Below are 15,722 nucleotides of genomic sequence, written 5' to 3'. Positions count from 1 at the left end.
CCAGACAGTGGTCTATAAATGTATGTGCTTCCAGGTACATCATTTTTATGCTGGTATATATTTTTGAACATCCTAGTAGTTTGTGTTATCCAGTTGATGATGGTACCGGTACCTAATTTTGGATCGTGACTGTTTAAATGAAAAATAAAGATTTTTTGCTGCCAATGTTTGATTATGTTATAAAAATTTGGTTTGCTACCCCACTACAGGCAACCTACATAGGCACAATTGCGTGGATATATCCATATTAATTCCTCTCATTTGGTTACCAAAGTCTTTCTCTCCAATTCCTTTTTATATCCCCGGTCTTATTGAAATTTCTGGTATAGACTTGATGAAAAGGGTTAGAATTTACATTTATTAGTAGGCCTCTATATATGCTACTTCCAGTTTGTGTGTCCCAAGATTTCCTGGTTTCCATAATATGGTAAAACCAGTGCATGGTTTTGAGAATTACGAAAGTCTAGCGAATATTCACAATCACTGCTGATCAGTGTGGGTTTTGAGCAAGACGTTGTCGCATTATGAATTTTTTGCTCCATCTATGGTAGTTCAGCTCTGAACGTAGGTCTCATTAGGCGAGTGTTATGAGACCTACGTTCAGAGCTGAATTACATCTATGGTAGAAATCGTTCAACCCAACAAAACTTTGATGAAAAGTTCACAGCCGGTCAAGGTGGCGAGAGGTGACATTGATGTATATGGGGAAATTTATGGTGTTAGGTGTGCGAGCTGAGCGTGGACGAAATTTCTACTTTTACTTTAGTGAAAATAGAGTTACTTCCCTTCTCGCTTCTTCAATCTTAGGAGGTCAAAATGAACTGACACATCATCGGGATAAATTTTTTGTTGATAAAATTTATTTTTGAAAATAAGAATTATTCCATGTTTTAAAGCCTAATAACATCAAAATGACGGTTGATACAGGGAAGGGGTTCAGTCTACCTTCTGGTCCTGCAACATTATGCTTTGATAAGGAAGAGTTTATGAGACCGGGATTCAAGGTTGACGATTTTGTTATCGAATGCAGACGAAGAGTTCAGTTGGAAACGTTATGCGACGACCTAAACGTTTATTTGAAGATCCTGAAAAGTGCAATGATTGAACTGATCAACAAAGACTATGCAGACTTTGTCAACCTGTCAACTAATCTGGTTGGCATGGACAAAGCTATTGGCCATCTGACAGTTCCGTTAGGCCAGTTAAAAGAAGAAGTTCTGAGTGTCCGGACGGCCATGGATGAAGCTATTGAAGTTGTTGAAAGAAAGCTAAATCAACAAAAGAGTGTGCAACAGAAAAAGGCCTGTTTACAGCGATTGATGAATATAACACATTCAGTCGAAAGAATTGAGAAGTTGTTGGGAATCCAAATGGCACCAGACACATCTGAAACTCAACCGGTCAATCCTGGACAATTAAGTGGACAGCTGATTGAAAGAGTAGCGACAGAGTTTAACAAATTACAATTCTATGTAACAAAAAGCCGCGGGTTGCCCCTGGTGGAGAAAATAAAACCTAGGATAGCCAACATAACAACAACGTTACAGTTCAGCCTTGAGGGAGCTTTTCTTGATGGCCTGGCGACAGTGAATGTAGAAATTTTGAGACAGTGTTTACGAACGTATGCTTTAATTGACAAGACTAAAGATGCCGAGAATTTATTTCGACAACATATTGTGAAACCCTACATGGAAGAAATCATCACTGAGCAGTTTATCAAGGCTAATGGTAATGGCTTGATGGGTCTTTTTGACAAAGTTTTAGAATTTATTCCAAAACATTGTAAGGTTTTGAAAGATGTTACAAGTGGAAGCTCAGGAACAATGGAGATTGTTAGAGGTTATGATTTTCTGGTCAATTCGGTTTGGCCTGAAATTGTGAGTAACTTTGAGGCCAGAACTCCATCCATATTTGCTCCAGGCAACCCTGATATTTTCCATGAAAAATATTTGCAAAGTATGGAATTTCTGACCAGGTTTGAAAGATGTTGTGGCTCACAAGCCAGTGTTAAACGACTACGAGATCATCCAAGCTACCACACATTCCTGCATAAATGGAGTTTACCTGTTTATTTCCAAATAAGGTTTCAAGATTTGGCTGGATCAGTTGAATCGGCTTTGATAACTGGTTTTAACAATTCAACAGAGCAGTCATCTCCTTTCAAGCTACATTCCACTGCTGCATTATGGCAATGTTTACAACGATGTTGGAACAAGGAGATTTATCTATCATCTTTAAGCCACAGATTCTGGAAACTGACTTTACAAATTTTGTCACGTTACACATCCTGGCTAGATGAAGTTCATGAAGAAGAAACTAACAGAAGAAAAGAAGCGGAAAAACCTGTGACCATGAGAACATCGGCTTCAACAAGCAGTCTTGATAAAATGTCTGTGACTTCAGAAACTATCCGATCAGTCTCTCCCGCTCCCCAAGACTTGTTGACCACAAGCACTACTACATCTAATTTTAATCCACCAATTACTGTTGGACAAATCGTTTGCCTTATTTCTGATGCTGTTAAACTTACAGAACTGTTAGATGGATATTTTGTGCAAATTGTAAAACCTTGCATGGAGTTAGCAGGATATACCAATACCGATCTTCTCCAGGCCTGTTTACAGGAGTCTGTTGAAAGCCTTGAGTTAAGATTGCCAAAGTTCCAATCGTTTGTATCAGGTGATGTGATCAAACAGTGTTCTGTATACTTGAAACAAGTAAATGATATACCTAGACTCTATAGAAAAACTAATCGAGAAGTTCCTAGTAAACCTTCCTCATATGTAACCAGTTTAACAAAACCGTTGGATGTGTTTCTAGAGGAACACAGTGACAGCTTGGCCGAGAAACAAAGAGAAGATTTTTTGCTAGAAGTTTTTAGTAATATAACAGAACAATATGTGACCGTGACTTCAGATGTTTTAACATCAGTCAGAAAAATGGAGGAGAGTTTAAAACGATTGAAGAAAGCGCGAGGGACGGACAAAACAAATGATTCTAATAGCCATGGTATGAGTGACGATGATAAAGTACGGCAACAGATTATAATTGATGTGAAGTGTTATGGAGAAAAGATTTCTAGTAAAGGTATCCAGAAAACGTCAGTGGTAGGATTTGAAAGATTACAAGAGCTGTCACAGGAAGCCAAATCTGCAATGACATCATAATAAAAATGTCCAATCAATTAAAGTGCTAAATATTTAAAAAAAAAAAAAATCATTGTACAGAGTTGTTATATGAGGGAATTATTGAATGCAATTTTTCTCATGTGATATAACATATATTGCTGTTGATTAAATCATCTTCAGTAGTAAACTAAGAAATGAAAACACAAACATCTGTTCTAGCTTTATGGACAGGGAAGAGATATACATGTATAGGCTATTAGAAGGCCCTGACATCTTATAATTTTACATTAACTACGGTACTTTTCCTAAAAACATTAATATATATTTCCTCTTTATTAAATTCCAAGGCCAATTTTGTACATAAAACTTATTTGAAGCTAGCAGAACAGTTCTGAATGCTTTGAAAAATCACTATGCGACTTGTTTAATGTTTTATAGTTCTTTTGAGCAAGTTTAATTTAGTGTTTTTATATTGTAAAATTCATTTTCAAGAAACCACATGCTTGAATGAGAATAAGGGACATATCTGAAGCTCCCCGCAACATAAATTTATTTCTAAAAAGACCCATGCACAAACAAATTTTTTTAATTAAGATTTCCAATTTCAGTGTTAGTCCCAGAATGACTTGGTTAGTGTTGAAACTGATATTCCCCCCCCCCCTCTCAACTTGCTACATCCATCAAGTAAATATAGAAAACAAATTGTAAAATAAATTGTTATTGTTTTTACATAGTGGGGTAATTCATTACAATAGATGTAGATTGACTAACTTTACATATAGAATATTAATAATACATGTATTAATGACATCATCATCATCATTAACCTCATGTGGGAAATAATTAACAAGAACTTTGTTATATTTGTAAGAGAATTGTTTGGAAATTATTATTGTAATATTTAGAAGATGTTAATATACTGTATGTATATGGTTATTTTATTTATATAATAAAATATTTATGGTGTTTATGACCTTGGTTTTTTGTCCCACCAAATATCTAACCTCATTGAAGTTGATGTTGTCCCTGATATGTTGCAATATTATAGTGCTTCAAAAAACCTGACAAAGATAACTTCTGATTGAAGAATAAAAAGATCAGATTAACTGGAGACAAATTTCCCAAACGAAAAAATAAAATGCCATTTGGAGGCACTCAGTAGGTATAACTACTATTGGGTGTAAACGTTTATGAATAATTGTGCAGTAAGATGAACAAATGGGGTTAAAGGTCCTACTCTTCTGCACCATCAGTCAGGGCTAATGAAGACTGGGGGCATCTGCCATATACAGTGTGCTATAATAAGGGAAATAAATTTTGCCCAGACAGACAGCAGCGCTATGACTTTGAATTGCAACTGTCAAGAATTCTTATACGTACACATCAATGTGTACACAGGACCTTGGGTTTTCCTCCCACTCAAATGACTTGGTGCTGTTGCTCACTAGGCCCTGCAGACTCTGACATGGGGAAACCATGCCGAAATATCCTGTGGAACTTTCTCAGCCAAGACGGAGGTCAAACCCGGGACTTCCTGGTTAGCGAGTGAGTGTCCTAACACACTGAGGCACCCTGGCTCCCAGATAGAATCCATATCATCAGTGTTCAACAGTCCCCTTGGAGATAGAATTTGTACTCCCAGACCTCATAAATTATCTATATTGGCAGTGGTTTAATACAATTATTATTGACTCAACACTAACTAAGGTAAGTGGATCCCCACATCTGTTAGAGAAACAGATTTTGCATATTATCTATCTTCTGTATTTGGTCTGTACATGTTTTATCAATGTAAAATTAAAATGTAATACAAGACTTTGGCCTAATTTTCTGACTTTTTTTAAAAATAAATTCCATATTGTAAATATATCTGGTAATTGCAAACATGTAACCACTCTATAGAGAGGTTAATGCTGTATGTAGACTCATAGACTAAGCACAGTATAACTGGTAGATCAAGGCTTCGTCGACAATTATAAGGGACTGGTAAATTGGGGCAAATGGATTATGGGTAAAAGAATTTCATTGGATCAAAATCCAGTATTGGCCAATGAAGCGATGTCTTTTAACCGATGTTGGCTAACATCCCGCCATATTTGTTGTCATGAACAAGATGGTGTCCAAACTTGTCTCTTAATTCTTCTATCAATGAATTAGATAAGTATCGTAAAAATGGCGAGAGTACTAGGTATAGGTGAAGGATTATTTGTTCTGGCCTTTATCTGGGTTCTTTGTTTGATTCTCTGCCTTGCTTTAACAAGAGCACAAGGATCCATTTCGTAAGTAAACAAATGTAAATTTCATTTGAACAAAAAGTGAAAAAAAGTCAAAAGCGCAAACATTTAAAATATTTAATAATATGTCAAAGAAATCAAAAGAAATAGTTTGAAAGACAGGTCAAATGTTTTTCGCTCACGACACATTGAATGCATGCGGTGCAGACTCACTAACCAGTGGGTCCAGGGTTCGATCCCGGTGTTGACAGAGAGAGAGTTCTTGGGCCTTATTTTCCAGTGTGGTTTTCCTCTTGCTACATTGCTAGTGGTGTGGAAGGAGAGCCTGTCAAGGAACGGTGTCTATTCATTTGGTTGGGACAATAAAAGCAAGGTCTTGTGTAGGCCTACACGTTTGCGTGCACGTAAAAGACCCCTTGACAGTTGGAATTTTGCTATCCTGTTGCAGACATGTAGTACATGTATGTTAAATCACATTTCATTAATTCCAAATTGAATTTCAGTCATTTGCACCATACTATAGGCCTACTAAAAAAAAAAATATTTCATTTCAGATTTTTATTTTAGGTGTAAGTAATTGATTAATTTTTATATTGGAAAGATGTCTCTGTTTATTCATCTGCCCTCCTTTTTAACAAGACCACTAGTTTGTAATATACCAACATAACCAACCAATATCAAACTACAAACTTTGAGCTGCTGAAACTTCTTTTCATCAAAATACATGGTACCAGTATCACAATACATTTTTGAACCAGCAATGGATTCCATACACTTGGTGATCTTTTTGTTCTTAGGGAGACACTTTTCAAAAATGACCTATGGCTACCCCAATTTGAGTACAATCGACTTGAAACTTGATAAGCTGGTTCTCTTCACAATTGCTTCTTGATTGACATACTTTGATGTTTGATGCGAGTCACAATTCCAAGAATACTGTGATAATATCATTTTTTTAAAATCTAATATTTCTATTTTTTCTCTTTAGCAATCTTGGACCATTAGCTATATTATTAGCTGGGTTTTTAACAGTTGTTTTAGTTTTTATTCCACGAGAACCAGAAGTTGCAGCACCGGATGAATCTGTTAAGGTATGGTAATAAAAAGAATGACTTAAAAGCATGCCCAGTTTAAAATTTTACATCAATCAAAGCTATGGCATAAAAAAGAAAAGCATCCATTCTCATTGTGACTATATGGGGCAGGATCTATTGTTTAAACAAACAATTCTTTTAAACAAGGTCCTGCAATTTACTGTACATTATTTTTCTGACTCTTCCTTTTTTGCCATTCATCAAAATAGATATTAGAAAGAGCCAGATGTTAACATGAACATGCATATTCATGACCTTTGTACGGTACATAATATTATATGAATAGTAATGAGTGTGCAAAACCGTTGACTTAGTTCTCTTGGTAAAGCGTGCATTCGTTTTCTGTACATCCGAAGTGAAGACTAATGAATAAATATATATAGGGTCATTTAACATAAGGTACATGTACTTCAAACTCGACAGATGATGGGGTTAAAGTTTGCCCAAACAATTGTTTGACATTTTATTTTTTTTCAATCTATTAACTGAATATTTATTCTTTTTATATCCTTTCAGATATATGATTATTCAGTGATATATAGATTTGGACTAATATCTGTTATATCGGTGTTCCTGATAATAGGTTTTGTATTATATCTCACCCAGTATTTAATGGTACCTGTTTTAGCAAAACCAATTAGACAGCTTAGAGGATGATTCTTTAAAAAATGAAAAGTGAGGAAAATATCAGGAGTTGAGCAAATGAAAAGGCTGATAGAGCATGTAAAAACCAGTTGGATAAACTAAAACTTGGTGCCAGTTTTTCATCTGATTATTATTTTAAACAATGACACTTGAAATGTGATGTTTATCCATTTCAATTTATATCATTGGAATTTCTCATACTCATTATGCTCATAGGAATAATTTGCTTTTGTCTTTTAGAATTATGGGAGAAAAGATAAGATTTTAAACTTGATTAAAAAAACAGGTTAGAGGATGTAAATTTATTTCATTGACATGCTATTTAATGTTTATTTGTGGATTGTTTTGTAGGTATTTTATTTATTTATTATTATCCAATATGCATGTCTGGAAATAAGGCACCTGTCACAGACATTGTGTCTTGTTCTTATTTTGATTCATACCTTTCCAGCACAAAGTTTAAAATGCCAGATACTAGCACACTAGGGCCTGATATTTTGTCATGTACAACAGAATTTATTATTTCTGAGTTTGCTGATGCTTGATATGTTAAAACTGAAACATAGAAAAAGTACATGGTTAATAATTATTTTGATGAAAACTTCACAAGTTCTGTAATGGAAAATTTATTTTTATAGACAAATACACTTTATGTTACATATATAGTTGTATAAAAAGAATACTGTATTTTACATATTGAGTATCTAGCTACATGTATGTATGTTTGTTATGAAGTCTTTTTTTCACTTTTATATATTGTTAGTTCATGTATACATGTATATAAATAAATAACATTATCCGTCCCAAAACCGCTTGAAACATTTTTGTATATAAACCTTCTGTACATTATTTTCATTATCATTTGCTTGAAAACGTTGAGAGAACCCTCAACGAAACGTCGCTTTAATCAAAATAGTAATTGTGTTCCATAGTATGTTTTTGTATAACATTTTTAATGTTCACCAATCTAATTAGATTACAATATGAGAGCCACAGTGGCTCAGTCAGGCACTGGCTTAATAACCAGAAGGTCCCAGTGGTGCAGGATGGAGGGTCTTAGCAAGGAACAGCATCTAGTCATTCAGAGGGACCAAAGAACCAAAGTTCCATGTACACGTTGGAATAAAGGGTGATAACTCCGGTAAGCCAGTTGCCTACACAGTAAGAATTAACTCTGTCCAAAGAATCGTCTCAGGGGTTGATTTACAGTGAAAGAGTAGGATAGCCTGGTAGGAGGGTACAATAAGAAATTCTATTCCCCCTGACTTAAAATCATATTTAAAATGAACTAGTTTCTGTTGAGTGGCCATTTCTCCCTCCCTCTCTCTCTCTCTCTCCATTCCTCCGTGACTTAAAATTATATTTGAAATGACATTTTGGAGTTTATAAATATTCAAATTACATGGCCATAATGTCAACTAGTAAGAAACATTTCCAGAAAAAAAAATACTGGATATATTTGTCATTTGATTATCCTGTTTCAGTACTGTTGAATAGATCCCATTGTTTTATCTGCACGTTCATAATCAAGATTATTTCGTCGGTTGTATTTAGCCATATATTATACATGGGGGAATGTTCGGCTCGATTGAACGTTCCGGAATTGAATTCTGTCAAACCCAAAAATAGTGACAATCGAGTATAAATGGGAAGTTGGGGCTAGAACGCATGCATTCATTGTATTTGTCGGGACTTACAGGATTGAATTCCGTCAATTCGGAACATCCCGGTTTGGCAATCGAGCATCCCCATTGAGTTAGCGCATCAAAAGGGGGTAACTCATTTCTTAACGAATCAAAAAAAAAAACCTAATTTTGGCAAGAGTAGAACTTGCATACAATATTGATATACGCCTATACATGTATACAATATATGTGTAATATCTGTTCTTGCCAAGAACATTAACTTGCCAAGAACATTAACTTCCCGAATCCCATGGTTGATCGATATTATAAAATATGTCTGGCGAATTGACAAAAATATGATACAGCTATTTACGTATTATTTAAAGGGACTATCCCAATTTGAACATAGTCTCAAAAATAAAAGTCCCAATCTGTTTCACAGAGATCTTTTAATATCTCTGTTACAGATGACTGTTTCGACACGTGACGTCACATCACGCGGCGTCAGTCATTGGCTCAATAGCGCGTGCATTGTTTACATAAGACGTTACTGATTCGGGCTAAATGTTGAATTTTAATAACGTTTTAGAATTTAATTTGATGGAAGAAAAAAGTTAATATTTGGGACTCGTTAAGTCGCATCGATGTCATCCTTATCAGTGATTGTAGCGGCCTAGCGAAAATCCACGGCTGATCAGTGTGTAAAAGGCCGAGTACGTATGAAATTTAAGCGCGAAAATATAGAGGAATGGTGTATTTACCCTGTCTCAAAATTTTGAGTCGTTTGGACGTGAGCGACAAAACTGCTTATCCGGACACGTAACCCTTTTAAGATTTCGGGTCAATTTTTTCGTGAGTGACCTGATGATAATGGATCCCCATTTCTTTAGAGGTCTATACAATGAATGACCCATGTGCTGTACTTGATAACGAAAGGTAAATTTCACCTACACATTATTTTTATAAAATAAAAGTCTGGTTTTATCCAGACACCGCATAATACAGCTTGGGACACCGGTCTCCATTTCCAGATGAAGACTGACAGGGTTAAGTTGTTTGAAAACCTATCACATATATCGAGTTAGTTGCTCGGCCCTAAGGTAGAGGATTTTAACACAAAATTAAGCAGTTTTATTCTCCAAAATATTATCGGGATTAGCCCTTTAAGGCACATTCTAAATTAACAGCATATTAAAAAAAACTGTTATCGGACGTTGACTCCACAAGGCAGCCAAATTTATATTCATGCCAGTAAGTTCTGTGTTCTAGATTATATATAAATTTACTTTTATATACACATACAAGTTACGTGTTGTTAATAATTGTACAGTATAATATATAACCTAATCTTTTAGATGCATTTAGTAACTGGATAGAGCCATAAACTATGACACACAAGTATCTACTACATGTAATTTATTTAGGCGACGTTTATATATAACGTATGCTGTCATGAAACAAAATCATGTACATTTCTCCGTCTTCATTAGCCCTGTCGGGGCAGAACTGTAGGACGTAAAAACCCATTTCATGTACATGTACATTTCTGCCTACGCTCGGTAATCAATAATCGTGTTGATATAGATAAATCCCATTACCTTCCTGTCTGTCCGCCCAATTATTTGAATTCAATTCCTAAACTAGCCTAAGGATTTTCCTGCAGGGTGTTTTTCCGAGAATACTGTATTTTCAATTCGGTGAAATACACGACTATCTCCCGGATAAGGCACACAAAGAACAGAACAAATTGCATCTTAAAGGAGCTAAGTCGCTAATATTTGGGACCTAGAAATTGACACAAATGGGTCGGAACGCATACAATAATGTAATATGAATGTATATAAATTGATTTACATTCAATCGTTTCTGTTTTTACTGTAATTTCTAATCAGTTAGGTTCGGCGACATACGCCAGTATTCTCAATCGAATTTCAACCTCTAGCTTCTGGTTATTCCAGTCTACGCCGATAGTATTTATTGGGCATGCTATCCAGATAAGAATATAGCGTCACCGTTTGACATGACTTGTGGAATATGTCCAGCCTCGTTTTTCGAGTCCCTTATTACACATAGCGCTGAAACGCATTATGGTACACGATTCGTGTACCAATTGTAAAATGTTTATTTTGTCTTAAATATTGGATATCAGAAGGCCATCTTTTCCCGGTAAGATCACAACATCAATGTTGATTTAAACCGACAAATAAATCGTGTTGTCAATGTCGAAGATTTTGGATGATATTGAGTTAGAGACTTAGCTACTTTAACATCGATCAGACAATGGGGAAATAGGCTCAGATAACTTGGATCTTCGAATGAATCTTTGGCAGAAAATAATTAGCATACCAAAAAATGACCTTTAGTATTTTCTGAAAGAATTTAGTTGAAGTGAGATGAATAGAGGGAGAAGTGGGATTTAACGTAAACTCGACAAAAGTGTGGATCATTTCGGGACTAACATATGGTATAATCTTATTTCAATAATTCGCTTGGGGTTTTTTTTCTAGCAGTGGGAGGGAACCGGGGAAAACTCGAGGCTGGGCAGGTGACCCTACTATTTGTCACGTAGAAGCTTGGGATCGAAACACGTCACATTACAAGAGGCCATATAGTTGTCCCGGTTTTAAACCAAGAAATTGATATAACTTCAACACAACGATTCTAGAGAAATAAAAACATTTTTCACGGGTTCAGATTTCAGTTTTATTCCTTAAAAAGAATCAGATCTAATATTCTTCCCCACCCTCTTCTTCTCCTTCACCTTCAACAGAATCAACGCCAACTTCTTCATAATCTTTCTCTAGAGCAGCCAAATCTTCTCTAGCTTCGGAGAATTCACCTTCTTCCATACCTTCACCGACATACCAGTGGACGAAAGCCCTTTTAGCGTACATCAGATCAAATTTATGATCTAGGCGAGCCCAGGCCTCGGCAATGGCAGTTGTGTTACTCAACATACAAACAGCTCTCTGTACCTTGGCTAAATCACCTCCTGGTACAACAGTTGGTGGTTGGTAGTTGATACCTACTTTAAAACCAGTTGGACACCAGTCAACAAATTGGATGGTTCTCTTGGTCTTGATGGTGGCGATGGCAGCATTGACATCCTTGGGAACAACATCTCCTCGGTACAACATACAACAAGACATGTACTTGCCATGACGAGGATCACATTTTACCATTTGGTTGGCGGGTTCAAAACAGGCGTTGGTGATTTCAGCCACGGTCAGTTGTTCATGGTAGGCTTTCTCGGCAGAAATGACTGGCGCGTAGGTAGCAAGGGGGAAATGGATACGTGGGTAGGGAACCAAGTTGGTCTGGAACTCAGTAAGATCAACATTAAGAGCACCATCGAATCGTAGAGAGGCGGTGATGGAGCTGACGATCTGACCAATTAAACGATTCAAGTTGGTGTAGGTTGGACGTTCAATATCTAAGTTACGGCGACAGATGTCATAAATAGCTTCATTATCAACCATAAAGGCACAGTCAGAATGTTCCAAGGTGGTGTGAGTTGTCAGGATAGAGTTGTAGGGTTCAACCACAGCAGTGGAAATTTGTGGGGCTGGGTAAATGGCGAATTCTAACTTGGATTTCTTGCCATAGTCGACACTCAATCTTTCCATGAGAAGAGATGAGAAACCAGAACCGGTTCCACCACCAAAACTGTGGAAGATGAGGAATCCCTGAAGACCAGTACATTGATCAGCTAATTTCCTGATTCTGTCGAGAACCAAATCAATGATTTCTTTACCCACGGTGTAATGACCTCGGGCGTAGTTATTAGCAGCATCTTCTTTACCAGTGATGAGTTGTTCAGGATGGAAGAGTTGGCGGTATGTACCAGTTCTTACTTCATCTACAACGGTTGGTTCCAAATCAACAAACACAGCTCTTGGTACATGTTTACCAGCACCCGTCTCACTGAAGAATGTGTTGAAGGAATCGTCTCCTCCACCAATAGTTTTATCTGATGGCATCTGACCATCAGGCTGGATTCCATGTTCTAAACAGTACAGCTCCCAACAGGCATTACCCATCTGGACACCAGCTTGGCCGATATGGACAGAGATACACTCACGCTGGAAAAGATAAAAAAAATATTATTAACAGTTGGTTCATTATAGTTTTATCAGATGGCATACGACCACCAGTTTGGATTCCATTTTCCTAACAGATCAGTTTCCACCAAAAAATGTTATCTTTGGTGATACACCTCGCGAAATTGTAAATTAACAAAATCAACTAAGTATTGTTTTAGACGTAACTGTTGTAAAATGGTGGGTTTTTTCATCTCGATACATGTAATATAACCAAGAAGTAAAATTTGAAACTTACCATTTTGAAGATTAAAGTTTGTCGTCAACGATATGAAATAAATAACAGCTTGCTATAACTGATGTTGTCAGAAGGCAAGTCAAAAAAATGATGACTTGAACTCCGCAGTTCGTAGTTTATATACTGTAATAACTGTTGTCTATAGTGACCCATAAAACACCCTTAATCTTAGTTACAAACACAGAAACTGTGGTCGCTAGAGAAACAAAGGGAGCTAATTATAACTACACAATACATATACTGATTGGTATATAAGAACTGACAACATAATGAGATAATCTTCTAGTGTAACAGATTTATTTAAACAGAGAGAAAACCCAATCATACGTGAGAAATAGAATGCGGTTTAACAATCACTTCACACATTAATTAGCTTTCTTGTTGGTGTCTTTAGCAGTGGAAGGAAAGCGAAGATAAACAAAACTGATTCTAAAACCTAACACAAAGTCAATGCTACTATCGGTGTCTACAAAAGGTTGGACAATAGGGATATTCAGCGGAATATAACAAACATGAAATACTCCAAGTGCCGCTGTGTTGGACCAAGATCTGTATCGATAGCAGACACAATCATGTTATATATCAATAATATAGATCATAGATATTATCCAATAAACGTCTTATCGATATAGATATAGATATACATAAATATAATATCTAATACATGGTAAAATGAATAGCACACGTCAAAACCACACTGTGTTTTTAATGGCGAGTGATATCACGTGTTAGGCAAGAGTACAAATACCCTGCCTCGTGATCGACACCCGTCCGTCACAAATTGCATAATTATGACTGTAAACGGTGCAAAAGGGTTTGGGTCCGCGGTGGCTCGATGCGTAAGGATTCTATACTGGTGTTGGCTGAAAGAGTTTCATCTGGATTTTCAGGCGTGGTTAAACGCCCCCGTAGAAGTGGTTCTACTACTTATGTCTTACGTCTTACTCCAGTCACAGTAGTGGACCTTCCTAAGGCCTTCCTTTGCGCAAGTTTTGTAGTCATTTGACTACAAAAAAGTTACTGGCCTATAACTCCCTTAATTTCCAATAACACCGACCCCAAACTGTACTGTACATAGCTTAACATATAATAAACCAATTCTCATTGAAATAAAGGTGAAACCTTACCGCATAATTATGCGATTTCATTTAACCCAACTGCTATGTACCAAAATCACGTGATATGATATCACTCGAAAATACAGAAAAACTATTCGGCATGATGAAATTAAGATTTCTGTGTTCCACTCGTCACTATTTGTAACATAATCACTTATTTCCATGCTAACTATGATTATATGTGTTGAAAATTTTGCAACTGAACCTAATTTTACTTGCGTAAAGAGTCGAATAGTGTATCAATTGCAGCCGTAGATAAGAATTATCTCGGCTAAAAATTGCAGCTAAATGCCCCCTAACTCCCACCCCAACGTTTGTTGATGTGGGAGGACAACATATATTAAATTGTGTTCGGTTAGGACGCGGTGTACACGTAAAAGTCGTTTGAATCCATTATAAGAGTAGGTCATAGCGCCGCTGTCCGAGCACAATTGCTCCCATAACACACTGTATGTCCGTCATCTTTATATCATTCGAAGGAGAACAGTAGGACATTTCATTTTTTTTACAGAATTTGTCTTTATTTTATGTATTACGGCGAAAAGGTTTAACCAGTCAGGACTGCTTTCTACAGAAGGATCTTTTACGTGAACTAAACCTTTGTGCGTGTACGGATGACTCGATTCTTTGTTCTTTATAACCAAACGACTAGATTATTTTATTTTCGGTCGCACAGGTGTTAAATCTGAAAAGAGGGAAGCCGGTGAGGAAACGGACCAGCCTAGCTCCACAGGACTATACGATACACGACCAGCACTGATACATTTAGCTTTAGGATCACCTGGGCAGGGTTAACTGCACGACCCCCTCTAAACTCAGTACACAGGTAACCTGCTCATGACAGGTCGGCGTTACGTACTCTGTCCGCCACTACAAATTGAAACATCTATGTATGGGTTAGAAGAAAACAAACTCTGGGGTATTAAATACGGTCATAAAGATAAAAAAAAAAATTCTTTATGGGGTTTTCGTTTAATTTGGCCGGGGGGGGGGCGAGAGAGGGTACAATTGGTCGGCGTTTCGGACAGTGTCCGCATCTAAAAATTGTGGCATCTTTGTATGGTTTGGAAGAGAAGACTCTTGTCTATCTATAATACACACAGAGAGAGAAATGAGGTTTAACATCCGTTCGGCACAATCTAGGTCATTTCAGGACTAACATATGGTTCAATTTTACTACACTAATTAGCTTGCTCGTAGGGGTCTTTAGCAGTGGGGGGAAACCAGGGGACCCGAAGAAAACCCACGAGGTTGGACAGGCGACCCTGCTCCTTGTCACATACAACCGGGGAATCGAAACCAGACCAGTTGACTCAATGACAGACCTTATGATACAATGTGCACGGCCTAACCATTCGGTCATCCATCTCGACGTCTATAATACACACTGAGGTACAAAATAACCACTGATGTCAATAACATAATTATGTGAATTCAAATGGGTTCTAGGTCCTTTAGGGTTTAACACAATGAAATTATCTCTTTATATATACGATTATTCAAAATTAGACACCCGACGATGCGATAATGTTTACGTCCA

General features: G+C 36.8%; 2 protein-coding genes across 2 annotated transcripts; one reads left to right on the top strand and one right to left on the bottom strand.

Moving 5' to 3' along the window:
• Positions 1-792: 792 nt before the first annotated feature.
• On the top strand, positions 793-3,787 carry LOC126830778 (conserved oligomeric Golgi complex subunit 2). The gene has a single exon (XM_050561174.2). It carries the CDS (start codon positions 912-914, stop codon positions 3,165-3,167), a length of 2,256 nt encoding a protein of 751 aa, XP_050417131.1. The 5' UTR covers positions 793-911; the 3' UTR covers positions 3,168-3,787.
• A 7,650-nt stretch (positions 3,788-11,437) lies between these two features.
• On the bottom strand, positions 11,438-14,039 carry LOC126830779 (tubulin alpha-2/alpha-4 chain). The gene is made up of 2 exons (XM_050561178.2): positions 14,003-14,039; positions 11,438-12,808 (listed from the first exon to the last, which is right to left on the bottom strand). The coding sequence occupies exon 2, from the start codon at positions 12,764-12,766 to the stop codon at positions 11,453-11,455; it is 1,314 nt and encodes a 437-aa protein (XP_050417135.1). The 5' UTR covers positions 12,767-12,808; positions 14,003-14,039; the 3' UTR covers positions 11,438-11,452.
• Positions 14,040-15,722: the final 1,683 nt, after the last annotated feature.

The sequence above is a fragment of the Patella vulgata genome, chromosome 8, assembly GCF_932274485.2.
Source record: "Patella vulgata chromosome 8, xgPatVulg1.2, whole genome shotgun sequence".
Lineage (NCBI taxonomy): Eukaryota > Metazoa > Mollusca > Gastropoda > Patellidae > Patella > Patella vulgata.
This window is presented reverse-complemented; position numbering and strand designations above follow the sequence as displayed.